This window comes from Rhincodon typus, chromosome 8, assembly GCF_021869965.1.
Source record: "Rhincodon typus isolate 14 chromosome 8, sRhiTyp1.1, whole genome shotgun sequence".
Taxonomy (NCBI): Eukaryota; Metazoa; Chordata; class Chondrichthyes; order Orectolobiformes; family Rhincodontidae; genus Rhincodon; species Rhincodon typus.
The window spans coordinates 26,530,064-26,553,123 of record NC_063339.1 but is presented as its reverse complement, the minus strand read 5'-3'; the positions used below and the strand labels follow the sequence as shown (position 1 = coordinate 26,553,123).

The 23,060-nt window shown below is 39.6% G+C and overlaps 1 protein-coding gene and 2 long non-coding RNA genes across 8 annotated transcripts in view; 2 read left to right on the top strand and 1 right to left on the bottom strand.

Moving 5' to 3' along the window:
• Window positions 1-23,060, top strand: part of LOC109916454 — a 387,714-nt gene that overhangs the window by 30,681 nt on the left and 333,973 nt on the right. The window lies entirely within an intron of this gene.
• The window catches only part of LOC125483697, a 99,031-nt gene that overhangs the window by 3,007 nt on the left and 72,964 nt on the right, over window positions 1-23,060 (bottom strand). The window lies entirely within an intron of this gene.
• The window catches only part of hif1aa (hypoxia inducible factor 1 subunit alpha a), an 83,797-nt gene that overhangs the window by 7,531 nt on the left and 53,206 nt on the right, over window positions 1-23,060 (top strand). For 3 of the 5 annotated variants that reach the window (XM_048599996.1, XM_048599994.1, XM_020515093.2), the window contains exons 2-5: window positions 11,403-11,596; window positions 16,896-17,041; window positions 17,382-17,463; window positions 22,630-22,742. In XM_048599996.1, coding sequence (XP_048455953.1) covers window positions 11,403-11,596; window positions 16,896-17,041; window positions 17,382-17,463; window positions 22,630-22,742 — 535 coding nt within the window. Of the gene's footprint in view, window positions 1-10,469; window positions 10,578-11,402; window positions 11,597-16,895; window positions 17,042-17,381; window positions 17,464-22,629; window positions 22,743-23,060 lie in introns of all 5 variants that reach the window. The other 2 variants (XM_048599995.1, XM_048599993.1) reach the window with 2 other exon arrangements.

Here is a 23,060-nt window from a genome sequence, read left to right as displayed (position 1 = left end):
GGCTGACGTTTCGGGTCTAGGCCCGAAACGTCAGCCTTCCTGCTCCTATGATGCTGCTTCGCCTGCTGTGTTCATCCAGCTCTGCACCTTGTTGTCCCTACCTTCCAGCTGACTCCTTTTTCATTATTTAGGACAGGGTTGAATTTTCACTGTTTTAGATTGTGGCCTCTTGATGTATTTGTGTTGCCTTGACATTCTGTGCCTTTGTGCTATTAAATATAGACTATATATCATTGCTTTCCATTGTATAGTTTGGAAGCGTGCATCAATCTGAAAACCTTAAACACCAATTAGCAACATTAGTAGCAATACCCTTTGATTAATATTGAATTTTTATTGTTGCAATTTGCAAACATGTAGCTGTGTTCCTGTGTCATTCCACAGAATGCCACTGCCAGCTAAATCTTCCTGAAGTTTAATGCCCAAAAATGTCACTCTTAAAGTTTACCCAATTGTAAAACTGCCTCTGGTACTTAGAAAAAGGAAAGTGCTCTTTTTTAAATTGATAAGACTACAGAGGAGTATTTGAAGATTGCTAAGAGTTTTGTATTGTTGCATAGTGGAAGAGTGTAGTGGAAGAGTGAGAAGTATTTGTTTTTTTTTGTTGAATTGCCAATTTTAGTTTCCTTTTGCACCTCTGTCCAAAGTCCAGTTTTATTAAGTAGACCAATTTAAAGTGAGTGTTGATGGTTTCTCAGACATGGCAACCTACCTTCATTAGGTAACCACCTGTCTAGCCTGTGATTTCCACTTGCTTTGTAAGACTGCTATCCGGAGTGGGAATGTTGCTGAGCGCTCCCGACAATGGGCGTGAAAGCATGAATTAAGTTTGCTGCTAACTGCACATAATCTGTGCTGAAGAAGTTGATTTCAGTCACAACATGAATCTGTGGTTAGGTGGTTTTGAAAATCTCAGTTCTAGTGTATACCTTGAATTTTTACTTTTTTTTCCCCCCACAGTGCTGCTTGCTGCTATTTCAATATAACTTAGCTGTAATCAGAGACACATTAAGAAAGAAGTATTTGTCATTTACTAGCTTTTGATTAAAATATAATGTCACAGAAGCTTACGTAGGCAAGAATCTAAAGTGAACCCATTTCATACTTGGGTGTGTGAAAAGGAATGTGTTTTTAGGTTTCTTAAAGTTGGACTGATTTTTTGATATCATAATTAAAATGGTTAAACCTTATTTGATGATCAAATTATGAACATTATTTTTCAAAAGAGGTAGAAGCAGATACCAGAGCAATGTTTGAGGCATATAGACAGACACATGAATAGGCAGGGAATAAAGGGATAGGGACCCTGGACAGGCAGTTGGAATTAGTTTAGAATGGCAGCATGGTTGGCATAGACATGGTGGGCTAAAGGACCTGTTCCTTTGCTGTACTGTTCTATGTTCTATACTTTGCCTTCTACTGATCAAGCTGACATTGGGAGGCTGAATATTATCTCCTTTATAAGTACAGATTTATTTCAGATATGGGCGTTTCTTGGGCATCTCATCCAAGTGGTCACAGAGCACTGCTATTGCTGCTCTTAATAGTCTGTTGCTTTGTATTTTCCATAGTGTTTTATGCTACCTATTCCATCATTTGTAATGTTGCTTGCAAAGGATTCAGTTGCTGGAAACTGCTGAAGATAAACATTTGTGATACAATTTTTTGGGCTTTCTAATGGCTTATCTTTAGTTTGTAGCCCGATTTTAAGGGCATTACACTTGATATCGAGGTCCTTATGTTTTTGAGAAATGATTTATTTGGATGAGATGTCTGAGAGTTACAATTGAAGTAAATCTGTGTCTTTGCAAGAGAAACATAGTGGGAAGATTTTGTCAACTGTAGTTGCCTATTTATATGCTTGCTTTGCACTGAACTAAGTATAAGGAAAATATTGAAGCAGAATGGTATTTAGATCTAATGTATGCATATGGGTTGGTGCTCATTTAATATTTAATCCATTACTGTTTCCAGATTTTTTAGCATCAGTGCAGGTATGTTTCGCTTGCAAGTGAAGCGGTGAGACCAAACGTAGACTAGGCAGCTGTTTTGCCGAGCATCACTGCCTGGCCTGTAATGGCCAATCTAACCTCCCAGCCACTGCCCATTTCAACTCCCCTCTGATATGTCTGTCCTCGGCCACCTCCAGTGTCGCAGCGACTGGGAACGCAAATTTGAAAAACAGCACCTTATCTTTTGCCTGGTCACCCTACCGTCCAGATGACTCGACATTGAATTCTCCAATTTCAAATAACCTTCCCACCCATCCCCTGCCTGCCCTTCCAGCCACACCTCCTCCCTTCCATTCCACCTTCTGACCCTCCCTACCAGCCACCCACCGAATTCATCCCTCCCATTGACCAACCAGGTTGTACCTACCATGAGTGTCCACCTATCGCCACCTTTCCACCTCCACCCCTCCCTCCCCTCTTTATGTGCAGCTTCCTCTACTCCACGCCCAGTTCTGAAGAAGGGTAATACCCAAAATGTCGACTGCTTCTTTCCTCCAGATGCTGCCTGGCCTGCTGTGTTCTTCCAGTCTCCTGTTTGTCTACCTTGGATTCCAGCACCTGCGGTTTTTTTGTCTTTAAGTGAAGCATTCAAATGGTTTTGTGGAATCTGTGTTATGTTTTGGGTTCCAAAATAGTGACAATAGGGAACAGCTATAAATGCAAAATGAATGTGGAAGTTTGGAAGAAACCAGCAGCTGAGCTACTTTTCAGCAGCATCTTTCTCGGATATAGTTTTCCATTATTTTCTGGAAACTATGCTTTTCTTTTAATTAAGTCATGGGGCATGGGTGTTATTGACTGGCCAGCATTTATTGTCTATTCCTAGCTGCCTTTAAAATGGTAGTGGTGAGTGCCTTCTTGAACTACTGCAGTCCATGTGCTGTGCGTTGACCCACGCCGTCCTTGGGGAGGGAATTCCAGTGCTGCTACCTTTTGCTGTTGACCCTGACCTCATTGGTGTTGTGATGTGAAGGTAACTTTTTTAAAAACTTAAATGTTTCCAGACAGTAGCCATAGGCACAAATCAATTAGCATAGCTGATTAAGGTGTAGAGCTGGATGAACACAGCAGGCCAAGCAGCATCAGAGGAGCAGGAAAGCTGACGTTTCGGGCCTAGACCCTTCTTCAGAGAAAAGCTGATTGATACTTATACTTTACTAAACTTCAAATTGGATTATTCTGTATTTTAATGTGTCTGATTTTAGTTTTCCTATTGTTTCAATTTGCTAATTTTCTTAGCTTGAGGAAGAGGTGGTTTACAAAATACCGAATCCAATTAATAGGTACAGTGTATGATTTGAGTTTTAAGATCAATATTTTATGTCCTGTTCATTTGTGGCAAAAGAAAGGAAGTAGAGGGTTTGTTTTGCGATTGGTACTTGAGTTCTTCTTGAGATTGTGTGGTACATTAGAAAATTGACACATTCAAGTATCCTTTTTTTTGTGTGCGTGTGCTTTTTTTTGAAGAAAAGGTAAAATAACTGAATCTTAAAGAAGCATTCTTGCTGACACTCCACATGTAAGAGCAATAAAGCTCTTGTTTAAACAGATTTGAAGGTTATTTTGTTACCAGTTATTTACTGAAGGTTCCTTGAAGTTAAACAGAAAATTGTTAACAATAAATTACAGATACCAAGAGTATTTTATTATTTTACAGATAAGACAATAAGCAGAATGTCCCAATAAATCCAATGTGGTATATCAACCATAAGTAGTATTATCATTGTTTGTTTGAGTTCTTGTTATTAACGTGAAGGGGTTAACACTTGAAGTCAAAACCGGCAGCTGTGTTGGCTTCAATAATTTTGTAGGTGGCATTTTCTTGTACGAGTAGATTCTTCAGAACTACAGATTTTTGGAAGGGAGGGAAGTCCCTGATCTTATTTAATTATGTAATTTCAGCACTTTCACATTCTTTTCACAGAGCAGAGTTTGGTTTGTGAATACCCTTTTCTCTAAGTCTTGAACAAAGCTTCCATCTGAGAGTGGTTCTCAAAGACTTTCTTGCCATTCTCCACATTGAGGTGGCTATACAGTCAGTTTTATACAGTTTCAACTTGTAAAAGTGACTGGTTGAAACTGAGTCATCTTAACCACAACGGGGTTGATTAATCCAGGGTTTGAAACAAGACACATCTATTGTCTTTTAGCTGAGGCAATGCTTAATATTGTTGACTCCCACTTTGTCTGCTGAGGCAGGAAGCATTGTTTTACATCTTTTAGAAGGACCTATTGTGTTGCTGCAGACTTTTTATGTTCTAAAAAGTCTTCCTTTTTGAGAGCTGATGAAACGTCAGCTTTCCTGCTCCTCTGATGCTGCTTGGCCTGCTGTGTTCATCCAGCTGTACACCTTGTTATCTCAGATTCTCCAGCATCTGCAGTTCCAACTATCTCTTCCTTTTTCAGATTTGAGCCTGAAATTGTACCACCCAATATGCTTTAAAACAGGCTGCTCTGACAGACCTGGTCTGTGAGACCTCCATCCTGAAGAGATTTCCTTATGTTTGCTTTTCAATATGCAGATGTTTAAAACACGTATCCTTGTGTCAGATAACACATTGGCTATGATTTACAAGAGATGAAATGTTTAGTTTGTCATCTGAGCTGAGGTACCAGAATGTTACAGGGAACATGAGATGATGTATAAAATTATCTCAATAACTTTGACTTGGTTCATCAATTTCTGTTCTAGCCAATTCATGTGTGTACGCGTCAAGGCACTTTAATTCCACAGAACTCTGCAATTTGTATGCATGTCATTTGTTTACAATGAGTTATAACGCTGACCATTAGCAGATACAGTCCAAAGCTTTCGATGTACAACATTATTGAAAAATTATGGTGACTTGCATTTTTTTCATCAAGTTATATCTTTGAAATGGAGCTTCTCTTAAAACACAACAACTGCAGAGGCTGTAATCAGAAACAAAACCAGAAATTGCTGGAAAAGCTCAGCAGGTCAGACAGCATCTGTGGAGAAAAATCAGATTTAATCCTCCGAAGGGTCACTCAACCTGAAACATTAACTCTGATATTTCTCTCCACAGATGCTACCAGACCTGCTGAGCTTTTCCAACAATTTCTTTTTTTTTTACTTTAAGAGCATTCGGTTGGTGACTGCCCAGATTTCAGCAGGTCAGGGTGGCCTGTCCCACCTGTCACTGTCTGGTGTTCATATGTGCTGAATGTCATCAGTTTTGTGATTACCTGTAATATAATCACGGTCATTGAAAAATCTGTTCTATTCATGTACTCTGTTAGCAAGTTTGCTTCAAAATGCGACAACGCCTTTCATTGTAGAAAAAAATCGTCATGCGTCATTGAGGCTGAGGGTAAAATGATTTTCTGGGTGAAAGGATGAGGTATTGGGAAGATGACCAATATGTTAGTTACAAAAATTAGTTTCAAGGACAAAAGAGAAATGGCAGGATATCTGTATTGAGGGGAGAAATTTCAGAGTTTAGGCTTGCTGATTTGCTTTTGTAGTCAAGGGATTAGATTTGGAGGTGAATCAGTGTCTTGATCCTGTGACAGATGTTATCCATGTTACTCATTGGTGTAGTGTTTTTATGATATATTTAAAGGCACTCCTAAAGTACATCTGTAAAAGGTGTCAAAGTGCATAGCAATTTGTCACATCCTGCTTATGATCAAAAACCACCACATTCTTGCAGAATCCTTTCCTGTCCCAAAGCTCAAAAGTGGGAATAGCAAAATCTTTGCACAGAAGGCTCCACAATTGGCATTATGATGCAAGGTTGAGGTATGCATCAAGGTGCCTTGAAATTGAGACTGCAACATTTTGCCATTGTGTTTCCCTATGTGTGTAACCATCTGGCATTCAGTGAAATGTCAGTTTGAATTAAGCACTCAGGTTCTTGTGTCACGGCCTTTTCATGCTACAGCAATTGTGTTCTGCACAAACCTTGGTATTACCCTAAGCTAATAAATCCCAAAGCAGCTTTCATGTATATCTATCCCTTTTATCAGTATGAAGATATACTGAAGGAGATGTCAAGGATAGAATATCCTTTTAGTACTGTTTTTGTTTGGTAGCTACAGGCTAAGTATCATTAAGATCAATATGTCGACTGACTTGGGTGATTGCTGTGCTGTGTGTCACTACCCAGCATTAATTCACAATTTTTTGCCATTTTGACTTCACAATTTGGAGCCCTTCCAAATGACTAGACTCAACCATGCAAGACTACAGTATCAAGGGTTGATTTCCCCAGCCATTTACCCCTTCTATAGTGGGTCAGATTTCAAACAACAATGAGACAGAGTACAGAACAAGGAGCGAGAGAGAGCTTAGTGACATGGTGCAAAGACAACAATCTCCCTCAATGTTAGCAAAATGAATGAGCTGGTCATCAACTTCAGGAAGCTGAGTGGAGGACATGCCACTGTCTGCATAAATGGTGTTGAGATGGAGGTGGTCAAGAGCTTCAAGTTCCTGAGTGTAAATATCACCAATGTTCTATCCTAGCCCATCTCTATCAATGCTGCAGTCAAGAAAGCACACCAATGCCTCTACTTCCTCAATGTCCACAATGACTGACTTTCACCAAATTTTATAGATGCACCATAGAAAGCAGCGTGTCTGGATGCATCACAGCTTAGTGTGGCAACTGCTCTGCCCAAGACTGCAAGAAATTAGAGTGAGTTGTGAACACAGCACAGTCCACCACAAAAAACAACCTTCCTTCTACTGACTCCATCTGCACTTCCCACTGCCTCAGTACAGCAGCCAACATAATAAAAAAAAAAAACCTCCCACCCTGGTTATATTCTATCCCACACTCTTCCTTTGGGCAGATTTAAAAACGGCTTCTCTCCTGCTGTTATCAGATTTATGAATGGAACTCTCCATATATTAGAGTTGATTTTTCTCTGCACCTTCTCTGTAGCTGTAACACTATATTCTGCATTCTGTTCTATTACCCTGATGTACTTACATAAGGTGTGATTTGTCCAGTTAGCACATAAAACAATACTTTTCACTGTATCTGGGTACATATGACAATAAATCAATCAAATCAAACCCCCTGTTCAGTGTACATGATTTAGGGAATCATGCATCATAATTTCATAATTAACAGTTATCAAATTAGTTTGTTATCTGACTAAGAGAAATTGCAACATAAATGGAGTTGATGTATTCCAGTGGCAGTTAGCAAATTTTAAATATTAACAAGATTTACCTTCCCCTGACATCAAGCCTGAACTTACAGAATTTTGACCCATTTAATCCCTTAATATAAAGTATTCTTTAAGAGATCAATGTCTTACTGTACATTTCAACTATCAATTTTGTGTCAAGCAGTTTGCTCTAAATATCAAACATACAGAGGAGAAGTCATCAGTGACGCAAAAAAAGTATGAACAGAGACTGGTACCTAATAGTAAGGGAAATCTAAAGCTTCTAGAAGCCTATAAACAGTAAAAGTGAACCAGAAAGGAAACCTGCTTGTGGAGGCAGAGGGCTCCGGTATTAACAAACACTATGCACATGTCTTCAGTTGGACTGATTTGAAGAAGCTGTTCTTTTTCGTGATGTTTGAAAGCACATTTGTTAGTACCATTCAAAATTATCATTTAGACAGAGTAGTTTCCATTAGCGAAAGGGTCAAGAGCCAGAGATCTCAACATGAGGTGTTTGACAAAAGACCCAAATGCGACATGAAAGTGTTTTTGTGCAGTGTGTGGTTGGGAACTTCAGATGCACTGCCTACATTTTGTGGTAGAAGAAGATACATTCTTAGCTGTCTAAAGTAAATCCGATAAGCACCTGGAGATACAAGCAGGACGATGGACATCTATACTAGAAGTATAAATTTGGAAATGAATAGACCGATAAGGAAATGAGCAAAAGATCATATAAGAAAAGTGTTGCTTTCTCTGTCAAATTGAAGACACAAATTTTGAGAATTGGAGAAACACTTTTCACTACCCCTCAAATATATCCAGGCTTGGGCTGATGTGAGGCAGAAATGTTATTCGCCATTTGAGTGTCAGATAGTGGCCATCTCTCGATGAGGATATTTAATGGCATTACCAATGCCGAATTTGGCACTCAACATCCTGCAGGTTACCACTGACCAGAAACTGAACTGGATCAGCCATATGAATCAGGTAAGAGCAACATCCCCTGTCTCGCCCGTGTCCATTCACCAACTGCAGAATAAAAGTTGCAGTTTTGGAAAGTGCTGTCAAAGTAGCCTTTGGAAGATGCTAAACTGCAACTTGTAGGTAGTACACACTGCTGCCATGGTGTGCCAGTGCTGGAGAGTGAATATTTCAGGTGGTCGAACTGGTGTCAAACAAATCACCTGCTTTGACCTGGGTGGTCGCAAAGTTTGAGTGCTGTTAAGTCCACCAATGACATTTTTTTCACAAAAACTCATAGGTAGATTTCAACAGTTTACTGGCCAAGGAGAAACATTTTTAAATTTTGTTTGTTGGATTTGAGCATCCATAGCTAGGACTGTTTTTATTGCTTCTGCCTAATAGCCCTGGAATAGAGTGCCGTGCTACTTGACTCAACTTAGCTTGGAAAAAATAGCATTGATGTAGATCTGGAGTCACGTGTAAGCCAGATGACAGATATCCTTCTGAAAAGAAGTTTGTTTTTACAACAATCAACATGGTCACCATTTAAGACAGCTATTTTTAATTCCAGGTTTATTGAGCTCAAATTTCACCATCTGCCACAATAAGATTTTGAACCTGAGTTCCCAGATCACTAGATTGGAATAGTAATCCAAATAATAAGCTCCAGTGACATTAGCACTTTGCCACCAACTCCCTTAGATTAGTTTTTGGTGAAGATGCAGACTCGGGTCACAGAATTTTTTTTTGGGTTATGTAAACTTAGGGACATTGGGCAATTTTTAAAGAATAATGTGGATTGATTTAGAAAGTTGTGCAATGTAAGCAGAGTTTTCAGGGTAGGTTGTTTAATACAGATTGCCCTACCAGTTAGGGAGCCTGGGACTTGAGAAAGTGCAATCTAAAAGTTGTGTTAAGTCAGTAAAGTCAACTTCTATGCAAGGTGGTAGAAGTTTGCAACTTGTATGAAAATTCATGCTAGATTGCTTGGATTGAGGTTGACAATTTTGTTAGCCAAAGATAATGAGAGATATTGGGCAAAGGCAAGGAGTGGAGATGAGCTGCAGATCATCCATGATCTCATTAAATGATGGAACAGACTGAAGGAGCACATTTGTTTAATTCTGTTCTTAAGAATGTGCAGCAAATCTGGATTATTCTACAGAACTTTATTTGATGTTACTTCATTGCTTAAAAAAATGTTACTGGTATACATGTTAAATAAGCTATGGATTATTTTCAAAGTAACTCAGTTTTGTGACCTGGAAACCTTTTATCTGAAAGAAAAATAGTAAAGGAAACCTAAAGATACTCTGGTCTCGCAGCATTTGTAGAGAGGAAAACAATGTTAACATTTGAGATCTGAAACTTTGTATATAATGCACTCCTTACACTCTCTCTCACCTTTTTGTGTGTTGCTCCAACTTTGCCTTTTGTTTCTTTTAAGATTGAATAGTGCAAATATTTGTAATAATTTTACAATCTAACCGTATAATTGAAATGTTAGTCTGGTATTCAGAAAGTATCCAGCTGTTCAAATTAGGCAGGTTGCTCAGTATGCAGTATTGATGTTCTGCCTTTTGAATATCACTATAATTATTGTAGTTGTTTTTCACAATAATGACCATAAACCGAGCACATGATTGAGGTTTTTCAAAAAAGATTTTCATTTGGGATTGATATTTTTAAAACTTCTTTTATTTAGCTACTTTTCGGTATGTTTGATCTCACGAAGGAAATATGGTTTTGGTTTTATTACAGTGTCATCTAGTGGTGAGTGTGGGTATTAAGGATTGCAATTGTCACAGGAAAATCTTTAGCCTTGTCTTACCCCCAGCTCCTCAAACCAAATGGATTTTGGCATGCCCTTTATTTAGGCTACTGGAAATTGAATGTGAAATCTTGATTAAGAGGAGGCCTTTGGCACTATGCAGCGCTAAACCCTGGGGAATCTAAATTTGTTAATGTGGTCATTTTTTTTCAGTCGAAATAAAAATCAAAGTTTACTTACTGAATTTAAACTATTAGAATGTATGATTGCATCCTTTTTGTCTTTTTAAAATTCATAATAGAGTGCTTTTTTTTTTTTAAGAGCTGTGCAAAGACCGAAAGATCACCGGCTTGGTCTTTGGTTGACTAATTGATTGGGCTCTCTGAACTTGGGATGGCAGAAATCAGCTCAGGCTCTCTCTACTGCTATCTTTCCAGTGAACTTGGGGAAGTGTGTGTATTTGTACCTTTGAAACAGGTCACAAGTATTTTGGCAAATTAATGGGTTGGGTCCATTAGCAAGGATGAAATGTATCCACATGGATATAGGTTGAGTGTCCACATTCTCTCTCTCAGTTAAAACAATAGGCTCTAGCCCAAGGGCGTACTTGGAAGAAGCTGTCTTACTGACGTGGAAGGACTGGCTGACTGCTGAGCCACAATAATTGATGGACTTTGCTGAGGGTAACTACATACCTTTTATCGCTTGATTTTGTTTCATTGACTGCCATAGGAGATAGAAAATTTTCAAATAATGGTTTTTCTTAACAAGGAGTTGCTTATTGATGTGAGAGGTAAGAGTATTGTAAAATGAGGAAAACATTCAATAGTTCAATTGACAATTAGATCTTCAGGCTAATCCCAATCCCTGAATCTGACAGCTTTGACTTCAATGACTGAAGTTCTGTTGTAAATAACAGTATGGTGCCACGAACAGCGTTCTTACTGTATTTGCCTTCTACAAGTAAAATAAAAATGAAGTATTTAATCAAAAATATTTATGTCTGTCTTTTTTCTGTTTATTTTTTTCTTTCATATTGTATTAGAATGTATATTCCAAAAGTTGAATAACCATTTCAGCTCGGAGTACTATTCGGAGTTAAGATTCTTAACACTGTTTCATGGGCAATCTCTAAATTTTAAAATATTTAAGACTCATACTTGTTAAAGATGCTGCATCAAAACTGTCAAGTTTTAAGAGCTCATTTATGTTACTCTGTTTCTAAGACTTATCTTTGTGTAGTCAAGTCAAACAATATGCAATACAGCCAGTTTGAAGTTTATTTAAACACATCACTTTTTTTTTTTGCCCTCTGCAAAATGTTAAGGTTTGGTATTTTTCCTGTTACTTTCTAAGCAGGGTTTGAGGTTGTTTTGTGCCTTGTGTGATTATTGGCGGTATTTGCCATATGTTCCCTGTTCTGGAATTGAATTTAAGGTGCATGTGAAGTTATTTGTCGCATTCTTGTTAGCTGACACGGCTTCTTACAGTTCTACTTTGAATCCCAGCAGTGGTAGTTCCGAGAGAAGAAAGGAGAAGTCTCGTGATGCTGCCAGATTCCGAAGGGGCAAAGAGTCGGAGGTCTTCTATGAACTGGCTCGTGAACTCCCTCTTCCTCACAGTGTCACTTCTCATCTGGATAAAGCCTCTATCATGAGGCTAACTATCAGCTACTTACGCATGAGGAAATTGCTCAATGCTGGTGAGTAATTTGTAGTAATTTAAAGTAGGTAGCATTTTTACATAAGTGACGAACAATTTAAGCTAATTTACTGGCTGTGAAGCACTTTGGAATGTTCTGAGGACGAATGAATGATGAAGCATAAATACGTGGCAATTTCTTTGTACCCAAACTCTAATAGCTTTAGAACATTATGTAGCTTTTTGTGTAAGTTGCCACAGATTTATTTTGCACTCAACATGGAAGGAAAGATTCGGCATGCCGTTTGTTAATTTTGTTTTTTGCTTCATGGGTCTCATTTCACTGAAACTGTGCATCTGTACTAGCAACTTATTCCAAACACGACATCATTTTGTTTTATGCTAAATGGAGAAATGCTCCAGATGTTTACAGTATTATTGGCTGGATTGTGGGACAGTGCTGATAATGAAGCTATTGGCCGCCGTCGCCCTCATTCCACTGAACTGTGGAAATCCCAGAAGTTTCTTTGAGATTCTTTACTAGAGGCCGTGTTGTTGAAACGCCCCTCCTCCTCCTCCTCCTAACTACAAATAATGGGAATTACTTGAACTAACGAGCACTTCCAGTTTTGCATTGTGCATCTTACTATCAAAAACCCACAAAAACGTTATACCCTATGGCTACTCAAACTCCTTCATTGGTCCTGACAAATAAATTTTTATGTCTATAATGTCAATTTTTAAAATAATGATAACTATTTCATTTATATTTTTTCTTCCTGCTAACAGTTAAAATGAGTACAAATAAATACAACTTTGTTTTAACTTGCAAATTCACAAATACTGTATTGTGATATGAGTATTTATGCTGTAAATAAATTATACCAGTGATATATACGTCCCCGTCTTCACATTTCTATTACCTAGCATGCGTTTTTACGTGGATTTTAGGAGGTGTGGTGATGTTTCGATAGATTTTTTTTTGAGGGATATTGATGCTTGAAGCTTCGCTTGGCCAGCGTTTACTGCAGATGTGTGCATGTCATGATTATCCGGAATATTTTATCAGCCGACACTTTCCTAGTCCTATGGGTGCCAGCTAACTAAAAAGTTTGCTATATAAACAGTCGGTCATCTCAGTGTTTGAAAATTTAAAAGCATTGGAGATTGTATTTGCATGTGAATACTCAATCCCTTTGGCTGCTTACATCCCTGATACTGTAGACGAAGATATCCTTTTTAAATTGTTGTCAGGAAAAGTAACAACAATACCAAAGATTGCTGCATATTTGGAGCAGGGTGGGGGGTGCAGCTTGAGGTAAAATGGCCTGCAGTGCTGCTGACTGCCTAATTGAGGCCAGTGTATCTGGTAATTTTTTTTAATATGCATTATAATTTCAAATGTAATTGGATGCTTTCAGAATAAAGTTGTTGCTGAATCTTGATTCTAAAAACAATTTTACAATAACATACCCTATCTAAATACTTAAGTGCAAGTTGTTCTGATTAATTATTATCACGTCTTAAACATTCAGGGTTTTTCATGTAGGTGGATGGCAAAATGGCTACCATAACCAAGTAAACTAAACATTGGTTAATGACTATAGTTTTCAAAAGATGTAGCAGGGCTTAGGGATGGAATTCCATGAGCCTGTGGGTGGAGAGGCGAGGTCAGGTGTTTAAGGCACAGCGACCACTGGTGGGGTAAAGAGAATGAGGGATGCATCAAAAGTTAGAGACACCAGTTTAGGCCAATTCTGACTAGATTGGATCAATAATTTTTGAATGGTATGTTGGCCTTCATTGCAAGAGATTTTTGAGTACAGGAACAGAGATGTGTTGTTGCAGTTATACAGGCCTTGGTGAGGCCACACCTAGAATATTGTGTGCAGTTTTGGTCTCCTTTTCTGAGGAAGGATGCTCTTACTCTCGAGGTAGTGCAGCAAAGGTTTACCAGGCTGATTCCAGGAATGGCGTGTCTGAAGTATGAGGAAAGATCGACCAGGTTGGGATTGTTTTTGCTGGAATTCAGACGAACGAGGGGGTAATCTCAGAGACTTATAAAATTCTAACAGGACTGGACAGGGTAGATGTTCCCAATGACTGGTGTGTCCACAACCGGGGTCACAGTCTGAGGATTCAGGGTAGACCATTTAGGACAGAGATGAGGAGACATTTCTTCACTCAAAGAGCGGTGAGCCTGTGGAATTCAATACCACAGAAAGTAGTTGATGCCAAAACATTGAACGTATTCAAGAGGCGACTAGATATAGCACTTGAGGTGAATGGGATCAAAGATTATGGCGAGAAAGCAGGATTAGGCTATTGAGTTGGACGATCAGCCATGATTGTGAAAAACGGCAGAACAGGCTCAAGGGGCCAAATGGTCGCCTCCTGCTCCTATCTTCTATGTTTCTCTCCCTGACTTATGATTTTGGATCTCAGTTGTACTGTTACTTACTGTCATAAAGGTGTATAATATATTACTGTTTTTGAATTGAGGCTGATGTGATTTTGGTTTCAGTTAAAATGTTTCTTAAATAGACGTCCGAAAGTCATTGGAAAAGATACTAAAATATAATATCCAAGAAAGCATGTAACTAAGTGCCTAACCAGATACCTGAGAGTTAATTGAAGTGTTTACAAGGTAGAGTCTTTTCTAAAGTGTGTATAGGTGGGGCTTGTTTTTTGAGTTCCGTTCAGAATCTGGCTTTAGTTCAGGAAACCAATTCTGTCTTAGCAGAAGAATTTTCATGTGTGAAGGCTCCAACCTATAAGGATTCATGTATGAGTTTTCACGCAGTCAGAACTGAAAGTGGTTTGGGCTAACAGGGCTGGAAAGAAGTCTCTTGGCCATCCAAACTGGGAAAAATTGAGTTTGACATGGAGGTGTCGGTGTTGGACTGGGGTGGACAAGGTCAGAAGTCACACGGCAGCAGGTTATTGTCCATCAGGTTTATTTGAAATCACAACCTTTTGGAGCACTACTCCTTTGTAAGGTGAAATGAAGAGAAGCACACAGGCACAGAATTTATAGGCAGAGAGATCAAAAGATCATACAAATGGTGTGAGTGATGTATCGACAGGTTCAATAGCATGTCTCTACAGGTGATCAAAAGTGTCAGACAATGTGAGTAAATTGTCAACAATTGAACAGCAAGTGAAGGGATGACCGATAATCCCATTTATTGAGGCAGAGAGATAATTTAGAAAAGTTTAAAATGAGTTGATGCTGGAGACTTTCCAAATGGCTGGAATAACGTGATAGGTAGAAGAGTCGTATGCCAAGGGTGTAACCAAATTAACAAGTAATCCAAAACTGTACAAACAATAGAGAGATCATAACTTGTTATCAAGGTGATGCTGTCAAAACAGGACAGTAAGGAAGATTTTACAAATACAGAACAGTATAGTGGGGTTACATGTAACGCAACATGAACCCAAGATCACGGTTGAGGCAGTCTTCATGAGTACGGAACTTGGCTATCGGTTTTTGCACTGCAATTCTACATTGTTATATATCTTGAAGCATCCTCCTGGGCAGCCTTGCCTGAAGATCGGAAGCTGAATATCCTTGACTGCTGAAGAGTTTCCCAACTGGGAGGGAACGTTCCTGTCTGGCGATTGTTACGCAGTGTTCATTCATCTGTTGTCATACCGTCTGCATGTTCTTGCCAATATACCATGCCTCAGGGTCTCCTTGCCTGCAGTGTATGAGGTAGACAACATTGGCAGCGTCACATGAGTATCTACCATGTACGTGGTGGTTGGTGTTCTCACATGTGACACTAGCATCCTTGTTGATGATCTGGCATGTCTTGCAGCGGTTGCTGTGGCAGGGTTGTGGTCAATGTTGGCCTGAAGGCTAGGTTGCTATGAATGATGGTCTGTTTATGGTTTGGCAGTAGTTTGAAGGCGAGAAGTTGAGGTGTAGGGATGATCTTGGTAAGATGTTCATCATCACCAATGACAAAGAAAATGGTGAGTTTCTCCGCTGTGGGGAAGTATAGGTCATCCCTTCGCTTCACTTGCTAGTCACCTGTTGACACTTTTGATCACCTGCAGAGACATTATTCAGCCTGTTGACATTCCACTCACACCATTTGTATGATACTTTGATCTCTCTGCCCATAATTTCTGTGCCTGTGTGCTTCTCTTCATTTCACCTGACAAAGGAGTAGTGCTCCAAAAGTTTGTGATTTCAAATAAACCAGTTGGACAATAACCTGCTGCCGTGTGACTTCTGACCTTGTCCACCCCAGTCCAACACTGACACCTCCACATCAAACTTAACTTTTTCCAGTTTGAAAAATGGCTAGTGATGAATTAGTGTTCAAGTGAACATTAAATCCCATGAGCCCTACGATTCAAAATTGCCCTTATTTTGGCTGATATCATCTAAAGACAAATCAGTGGCTCATTAATTTCAACAGTGATTTTACAACATGCAAAATAGTTTCAATTTATTATTTTTTGTTCACTTGTCGGGTGTGGACGTTACTGTCTGGGCCAGCATTTATGGCCTGTTCCTCGTTGCTCTTGTAGTGGTGAGCAGTCCATTTGCTGTTAGTAGACCCACAATGCTGATAGGAAGAGAGTTCCAGGATTTTGACCCAATGACAGTGAAGAAACGCTGATTTATTTCCAAGCTAGGATGGTGAGTTGATTGGAGATGGTGTTCCTGTATATATCTGCTGCGCTTGTCCATCGAGTTAGTTAGAAATGGTCATGTGGTTTGAAAGGGCCTGTCTAAGGTGCCTTGGTGAATTTCTGCAGTGCATCTCGCAGATGGTTCACATGGTGCTACTGAACATCAGAGGTGGAGGTGATGAGTGTTGGTAGTTGTAGTGCCAGTCAAGCAGGCTGCTTTGTCCTGGATGGTGTCAAGCTTCTTGAGCATTGTTGGAGCAAGCAAGTGAGGAGTATTCAGTTTTGGAAAATCTGATAGTGAATTACTCACTGCGGTATTCCTAGTGTTTGACCTACTCTTGCAGTCACTTTATTTGGCAAGACCAGTTGAATTTCTGGTCAGTGGTAGCTCCAAGAATGTTGGTAGTAGGGATTCAATGACGTAATGTCAAGGGAAGGGGATTAGATTATCTCTTACTAGAGATGGTCATTGTCTGGTATTTGTGTAACATGAAAATTACTTGCCTGTTTTCAGCTCAAGCCTGAATATTATCTGGATCCAGTTTTAAATGAGTGTCAGCTCTTAAAAATGTTTATAAAAATGCTTTGAATATGATGTATAAGGTGCTACATAAATGAGAGCCTTCTCTGTGAAAATGAAGTATTTATTTGAAGTTGAAATCTGTTAAGTGTTAATTAATTTTAAAAGGGAATTTATCTGGCCTGTGTAGGAGATGCTGAAGTGGAAGCTGACCTTGAGGAACAACTAAACAGCTTTTACTTGAAGGCCCTAGAAGGATTTGTCATGGTGTTGACACAGGATGGAGACATGATCTACATGTCTGAGAATGTGAACAAGTGCATGGGGCTCACCCAGGTAAAGATGATCATATTTGTCTACTCTGAATAGGTTTAGTATGATGATGATACATTTCTATGCAAAGGGCGGATGACTAAATGGTGAAAGTTGAAAAATTTCCATACTTTTTAATACTTATATTCACTTAGTGGAATACCTGTTTACTGTTTGAACATCAATTTTTTTATTCTTTAGAGGTGCTGTACAGAAATCAAGTTTAGAAAATGAGACTTGTCTTGGCCTTTTTTTTCTAACTGCATACAAACGCAGAAGCTCTATTTTTCAAAAACTGCAATTAATGTACTTGACACATTCTTGAATACCTGTGATTTAGTGTATTTTTTCCCCCTATTAACAGTTTGAGCTGATTGGGCACAGTGTTTTTGATTTCACCCATCCTTGTGATCATGAAGAGATACGGGAAATGCTTTCTCATAGAGGTAAGAAAATGTGGCATTAATACTTGTCCTGAGTGCACACAGCTGTTGACTTACTCATTTAATTGCAACAAGTCCCTACCTTTGACACCCAGCAATTCATACCACACAATTTTTTTACAGTGCTAAACATTTAGCATTTTGTACTGCCAATTAATGACTGTACACTAGCATTTCAGGTTTGCACTTTCTTATTAAAGACTTCTGGTTTTTTTTCACATTCACTACTAGTTATTTGTGCTCAATCTTTTACACACTTCATTGGTGCTTCAGTGCTGTAATGTTAAGTAACAAAGCTACAAACTAGATCTGTACCTAATTTCCAAAGCTGAACTTGTGCCCTTGATAAAGATTGCATACAGCTTTAATTTCTTTCCTCATAAATGCTGGTTGATAGGTGCTGGAGGAAGTGGGGGCAGGAAAGTGAAACACTGAAAGATCAGCACACAGCTGATTTTAATGGGTAAATGGTATGCAGAGTTGTTAGGTTAACGACCATAACAACATTGGATTGCTGCAGCTCAGTGGTATTTGTCAAGCTTGTTTTCCTGTTATACAACCAATCCATTTGTGAGTAGGTGGTAAAGCTGTTTGACGGCTGATCAGATTGGCTAAAAGAACTCCTAACTTTAAATTGTTTTAAGCAACCATAACTACACATGTTCATAATTGACGGCCTGAGTCCGAGTCCAGTCAAAGTGAAGGTTAGCATTACAACCACATTAAGTATTTATCTTTTTGACACAACGAATGGCATGTCAAATTTCTTACTGTTTGATAATTGTTGTCTGTGTACAATTCAAACTATCTCAAAATGGAGCTGTGTTGAAGCCCAGACCTTGTCTAATTATTTGGTTAGGTTAAAGTTTAACTTAAGTTTAGCCTTTTGGAATTGGGCTAAATATGTTTCTGTTTGAATGTCTATTGGATTCTTGCATCAGTATTTCTAATTAGCTGCCTAATCTGCATCTGCCTAATATTTTGATTACGAAAGGGAGGCAATGGCCAAGTGATATTATTGCCAGATTGTTAGTCCAGAAACCGGGTAATATTCTTGGGATCTGGGTACAAAACCTGCCACAGTGGATAGTTGGATTTGAAATCAATTTTGAAAAATGCAAAATTAAGAATATACTGATGACCACAAAACTATCGTTGATTGTCATAAAGACCTCTCTGGCTTACTAATGTCCTCTGGGGAAGGAAATCTGCCAAAATCCAAAAGAACTACAGATGTTGGAAATCAAAAATAAAAACACATTGCTGAAAAAATTTAGCAGGTCTGGCAGCATCTGTAGAGAGAAAGCAGAGTTAACATCTCTGGTCCAGTGACCCTTCAGAACTGACGGTAGCTAGGAAAAGGTTGGTATTTATGCAGAAGGTGAGGTGGGGAAGGGGAGAGGAATAAATGATGGAGAGAAAGGTGCGGAGAGAAAAGCATTTGGACAAAGGACAGGGTAAAGCCTGGGAGAATGAATAACTGATGATGGGGCGATGACAATGGGTTGTGTGTGGAAGCAGCCAGTGTGGTGATAAGGCCTGGTGTGTGGGGTTGAGGGAAAGACATGGCGGGGGAAGGTGCTCAAGTCCTGAAATTGTTGAACTCTATTGAATGCAGTAGGCTGCAGAGTTCCCAAGCGGAAAATGAGTAACAAGTTTTGCTGCAGATGTTGGCCAGAGAACATGGTGATGTGTTGAAATGACAGGCAGCTGGAAGCTCGGGATGGTTTTTGCAGATTGCTTTGCAGGATACCTACATTCTGTCACCCAGTCTGTGAGCAGCGACTGCAGTAGATTAGACTTGGTGAACTGCAGATAAAGCACTGCTTCACCTGGAAGATGTGTTTGGGGCCTTGGTGGTGGGGGGAGTAAACTAGCAGGTGTTGCACCTTCTGCGATTGCAGGGGAAGGTGCCATGGGAATGTGGGTTCGCACTGGGAGTAAAGGAGTGGAACAGGGTGTGCAGGAGGAAACGGTCCCTTGCAGAAGGCTGACAAGGGAGGGGAGGGAAATATGTCTGGTGGCATCATGCTGGGGGTGACGGAAATGGCGACTAATTATTCTGTGGATGTGGCTGCTGGTGGGAAAGAAGGTGGATATTTCTGAGGCCTCCTTGTCAAAACAGGTCTGACAGAGACAGAAACTGGGAGAATGGAATGGATTCTTTACAGGAAGCAAGGTGTGAGAATGAACAAAAACAAAGTTGCTGGAAAAGCTCAGCAGGTCTGGCAGCATCTGTGAAGGAAACAACAGAGCTAATGTTTCCAGTCCGGTGACCCGAAATTCTGAGGTAGGATCACCGGACCCGAAACGTTAACTGTTTTTTCCTTCATAGATGCTGTCAGACCTGCTGTGCTTTTCCAGCAACTTTGTTTTTGTTCCTGATTTACAGCATCTGCAGTTCTTTTGATTTTTATTAGGGTGTGAGGATATATCGTCAAGGTAACTGTGGGAGTCAGTGGGTTTGTAGTGAAAATCTGCCATCCTCAACTGATCTGGCCTACATGTGACTCCAGACCCACAGCAATGTGGTTGACTGTCAACTATCCTGTATACAATTAGGAATGATCAATGAGCGCATGCTGGCCTAACCAGCGACGCCCACATCTTGTGAATGAATTTTTTTTTAAAGTATTCTGACGCCTAGGAATAAATTTGCCGTGAATGGCTATCTGAGCTGATGTTTATTTTGATATTTGACCTTTTCACTTACAGAAATTCAAGTTATGCATTAAAGCAACTAAGTGCTAATTTGTTACATGCAATTACATAGGATATATGATGTGGAGGTGCTGGTGTTGGACTGGGTTGACAAGGTCAAAAATCACGTGACACCAGGTTACAGTCCAATAGGTTTAGTTGAAGACACAAGCTTTTGGAGTCTCGCTTCTCATTCGGGTGTTAGAGAGAGGTGGCGTCAGACACAGGATTTATAAGCAAAGGATCAAAGGGTCATAGAACAAATGCACATATGTTGAACAAATCTACGATGTCTGTTAGAAATTCTGAAATTTGCATATTAATCCTTTCAAGTCACCTTCAGGTGTCCGTCACGTTCAGATGAGGAGGAATGCGAAGGACACCTGAAGGATGCCCTTATAAGAACGGGATATGATGCTCAATTCATCGATTGCTAGTTCTGATGTGCCACGGCAAGAAACCGTAATGAACTCCTCAGAAAACAGACATGAGACAAACCGATAAGGGTGCCCTTTGTTGCCCAGTACTTCCCAGGAGTGGAGAAACTACACCATGTTCTTCGCAGCCTTTAACACGTCATCGATGACAATGAGCACCTCACCAAGATCTTCCCTACACTCTATTTCTCACTGTCAAACAACGGCCAGACCTTAAACAGACGATTGTTCGCAGCAAACTACCCAGCCTTCAGGACAACATCGACCACAACACCATACAACCCTGTCATTGGCAACGTCTGCAAGATATGTCAGATCGTCGACATGGGCATTACCATCGCATGTGGAAACACCACCCAACACATGTACAGCAGATACTCATGTGACTTGGCCAATGTTGTCTATCTCATGTTGCAGGCAAGGATGCCTGGAGGCACGGTATATCGGTGAAACCATGCAGATGCTATGACAATGAATGAATGGACACCGTACAACAATCGCCAGACAGGGAATTACCCTCCCAGTGGGGGAACACTTCAGTGGTCAAGGACATTCGGCCTCGGATCTTCGGGTAAATGTCCTCCAAGGCAGATTTTGGGACACACATCAACACAGAATCACCGAGCAGAGGCTGATAGCCAAGTTAGGTACCCATGAGTATGGCCTCACCTGGGATCTTGGGTTCATGTCGCACTACAGGTGACCCCACCAACTATACACTCTTGCATATGTGTGCGCACACACATGCGGTCCCCACCATCCGCGCTCTCAAATCTATGGGGTGAATTTGCATTTTCACCTTTGTAATTGCAGATACATTGAATTTTGTTGAAAAGCACTCAATTTGTAGACAATGTGGCATTTTTATAAATTCCTACTTTGACTCCAAGTTGATGCACAGCCAGATTCTAAATAAGGCCTCACACTTAAAATGCATTGTCTGACTTGGGATATCACTTCTTGTATACTGAGCCAACTCATAAAACCTTTAGTTATCTTGGGGCAGTGACTTGAAAGAAATTCAGGGAATTTGCATATTAATCCTGTCTAACTGAAGATTTAATAGCCATCTTAGGTTTGTTCAACACATTTGCATTAGTTATATGATCCTTTGATCTTTTCCTTATAAATTCTGTGTCCAATGCCACCTCTCTCGCTGACACTTGAAGAAAGAGCGAGACTTCAAAAGCTTGTGTCTGCAAATAAACCTGTTGGACTGTAACCTGGTGTCGTGTGTTTTTTGACCTTAAGATGTATACCGTTGAAATACTGAAACAGGCCATTTGGCCTAACTATTCCATGCTGTTGTTTCTGCTCTATTAATACTTCCTCCCACCTTTTCCTTAACTAAATCTGCTGCCATAATTTTCTCCCTCCAATGCTTGTTTATCTACCTATTTAATGTATAGGTATTATTTGCTTCAACAGCTCCCTTAATTATTTGAGTGAGGAGTCTTTTGCGAATTCTTTTGTGTTTTCTGGTATTCTATTGATACTCTGATATAGATGGCCTTTAATTGTGCTGTACAATACAAAGCATTCTCTGTATCCATTCTATCAACACTTTTCAGTAAAATTATGAAATCTCTCAGCTCAACCCTCAGCTTTTTTGGGGAAAGAAGAAACCCAGCCTGTTGATCTTTTCCTGATGTATGCCCATGTATTTCTGGTATCTATTTGTAAATGCTTTTCTGCACCCCGTCAAGTATCCCTCTCTGCTTGCTCTAATATAGGACTAGAACAGTATGCAGTACAATGTGGGCTTAACCAGGTTGGATATAGGTTTAGAAATAGAACCTATTGCTTGATTTTTTTTTTTTTAATGATCTTGTTAACCTGTGCTTTTAATGATAATTTAATAAAGCAAGATTGGGAATGTTTGTTTTGAACTGTTTGGCAAAAGAAATTTAGAACAAGAAAATTCTGCTGACTTTCTTGATCCAATACTTTATTTTAAACCTGGCAGTGTTATTTTAATCACTCGAGTTTGCCAAATACATGTTAGTAATTTATTGTCATTTCTGCAATTTAGGACTTCAGAAGAAGGGGAAGGATCAAAACACTGAGCGCAATTTCTTCTTGAGGATGAAGTGTACTTTAACGAGCCGAGGCCGCACTGTTAACATCAAGTCCGCAACATGGAAGGTGAGCAACTTGTTTGTAAACACATTAAATTAACAGTTTTTAATATTTATTCTTTTATGTTATCTAAACATCACTGGATGACTAGTATTTATTGTCCATCCCTCATTGCCCTTGGACTATAGCAGTTCAAGAAGACTGCTCAACATCATCTTTCCATGTGATGTTCAGTAGAACCACAGTGCTGTGAGGAAGGAAGTTTCAGGATTTTGAACCAGGAAGCAGAGAGAGAATTGCAACATATTGCCAAGTTTTCAGTGTTTCCCATGCATTTGTTGTCCTAGGGTTTCATTTGATTTTTGCTGAATGAATTGTTCTGAC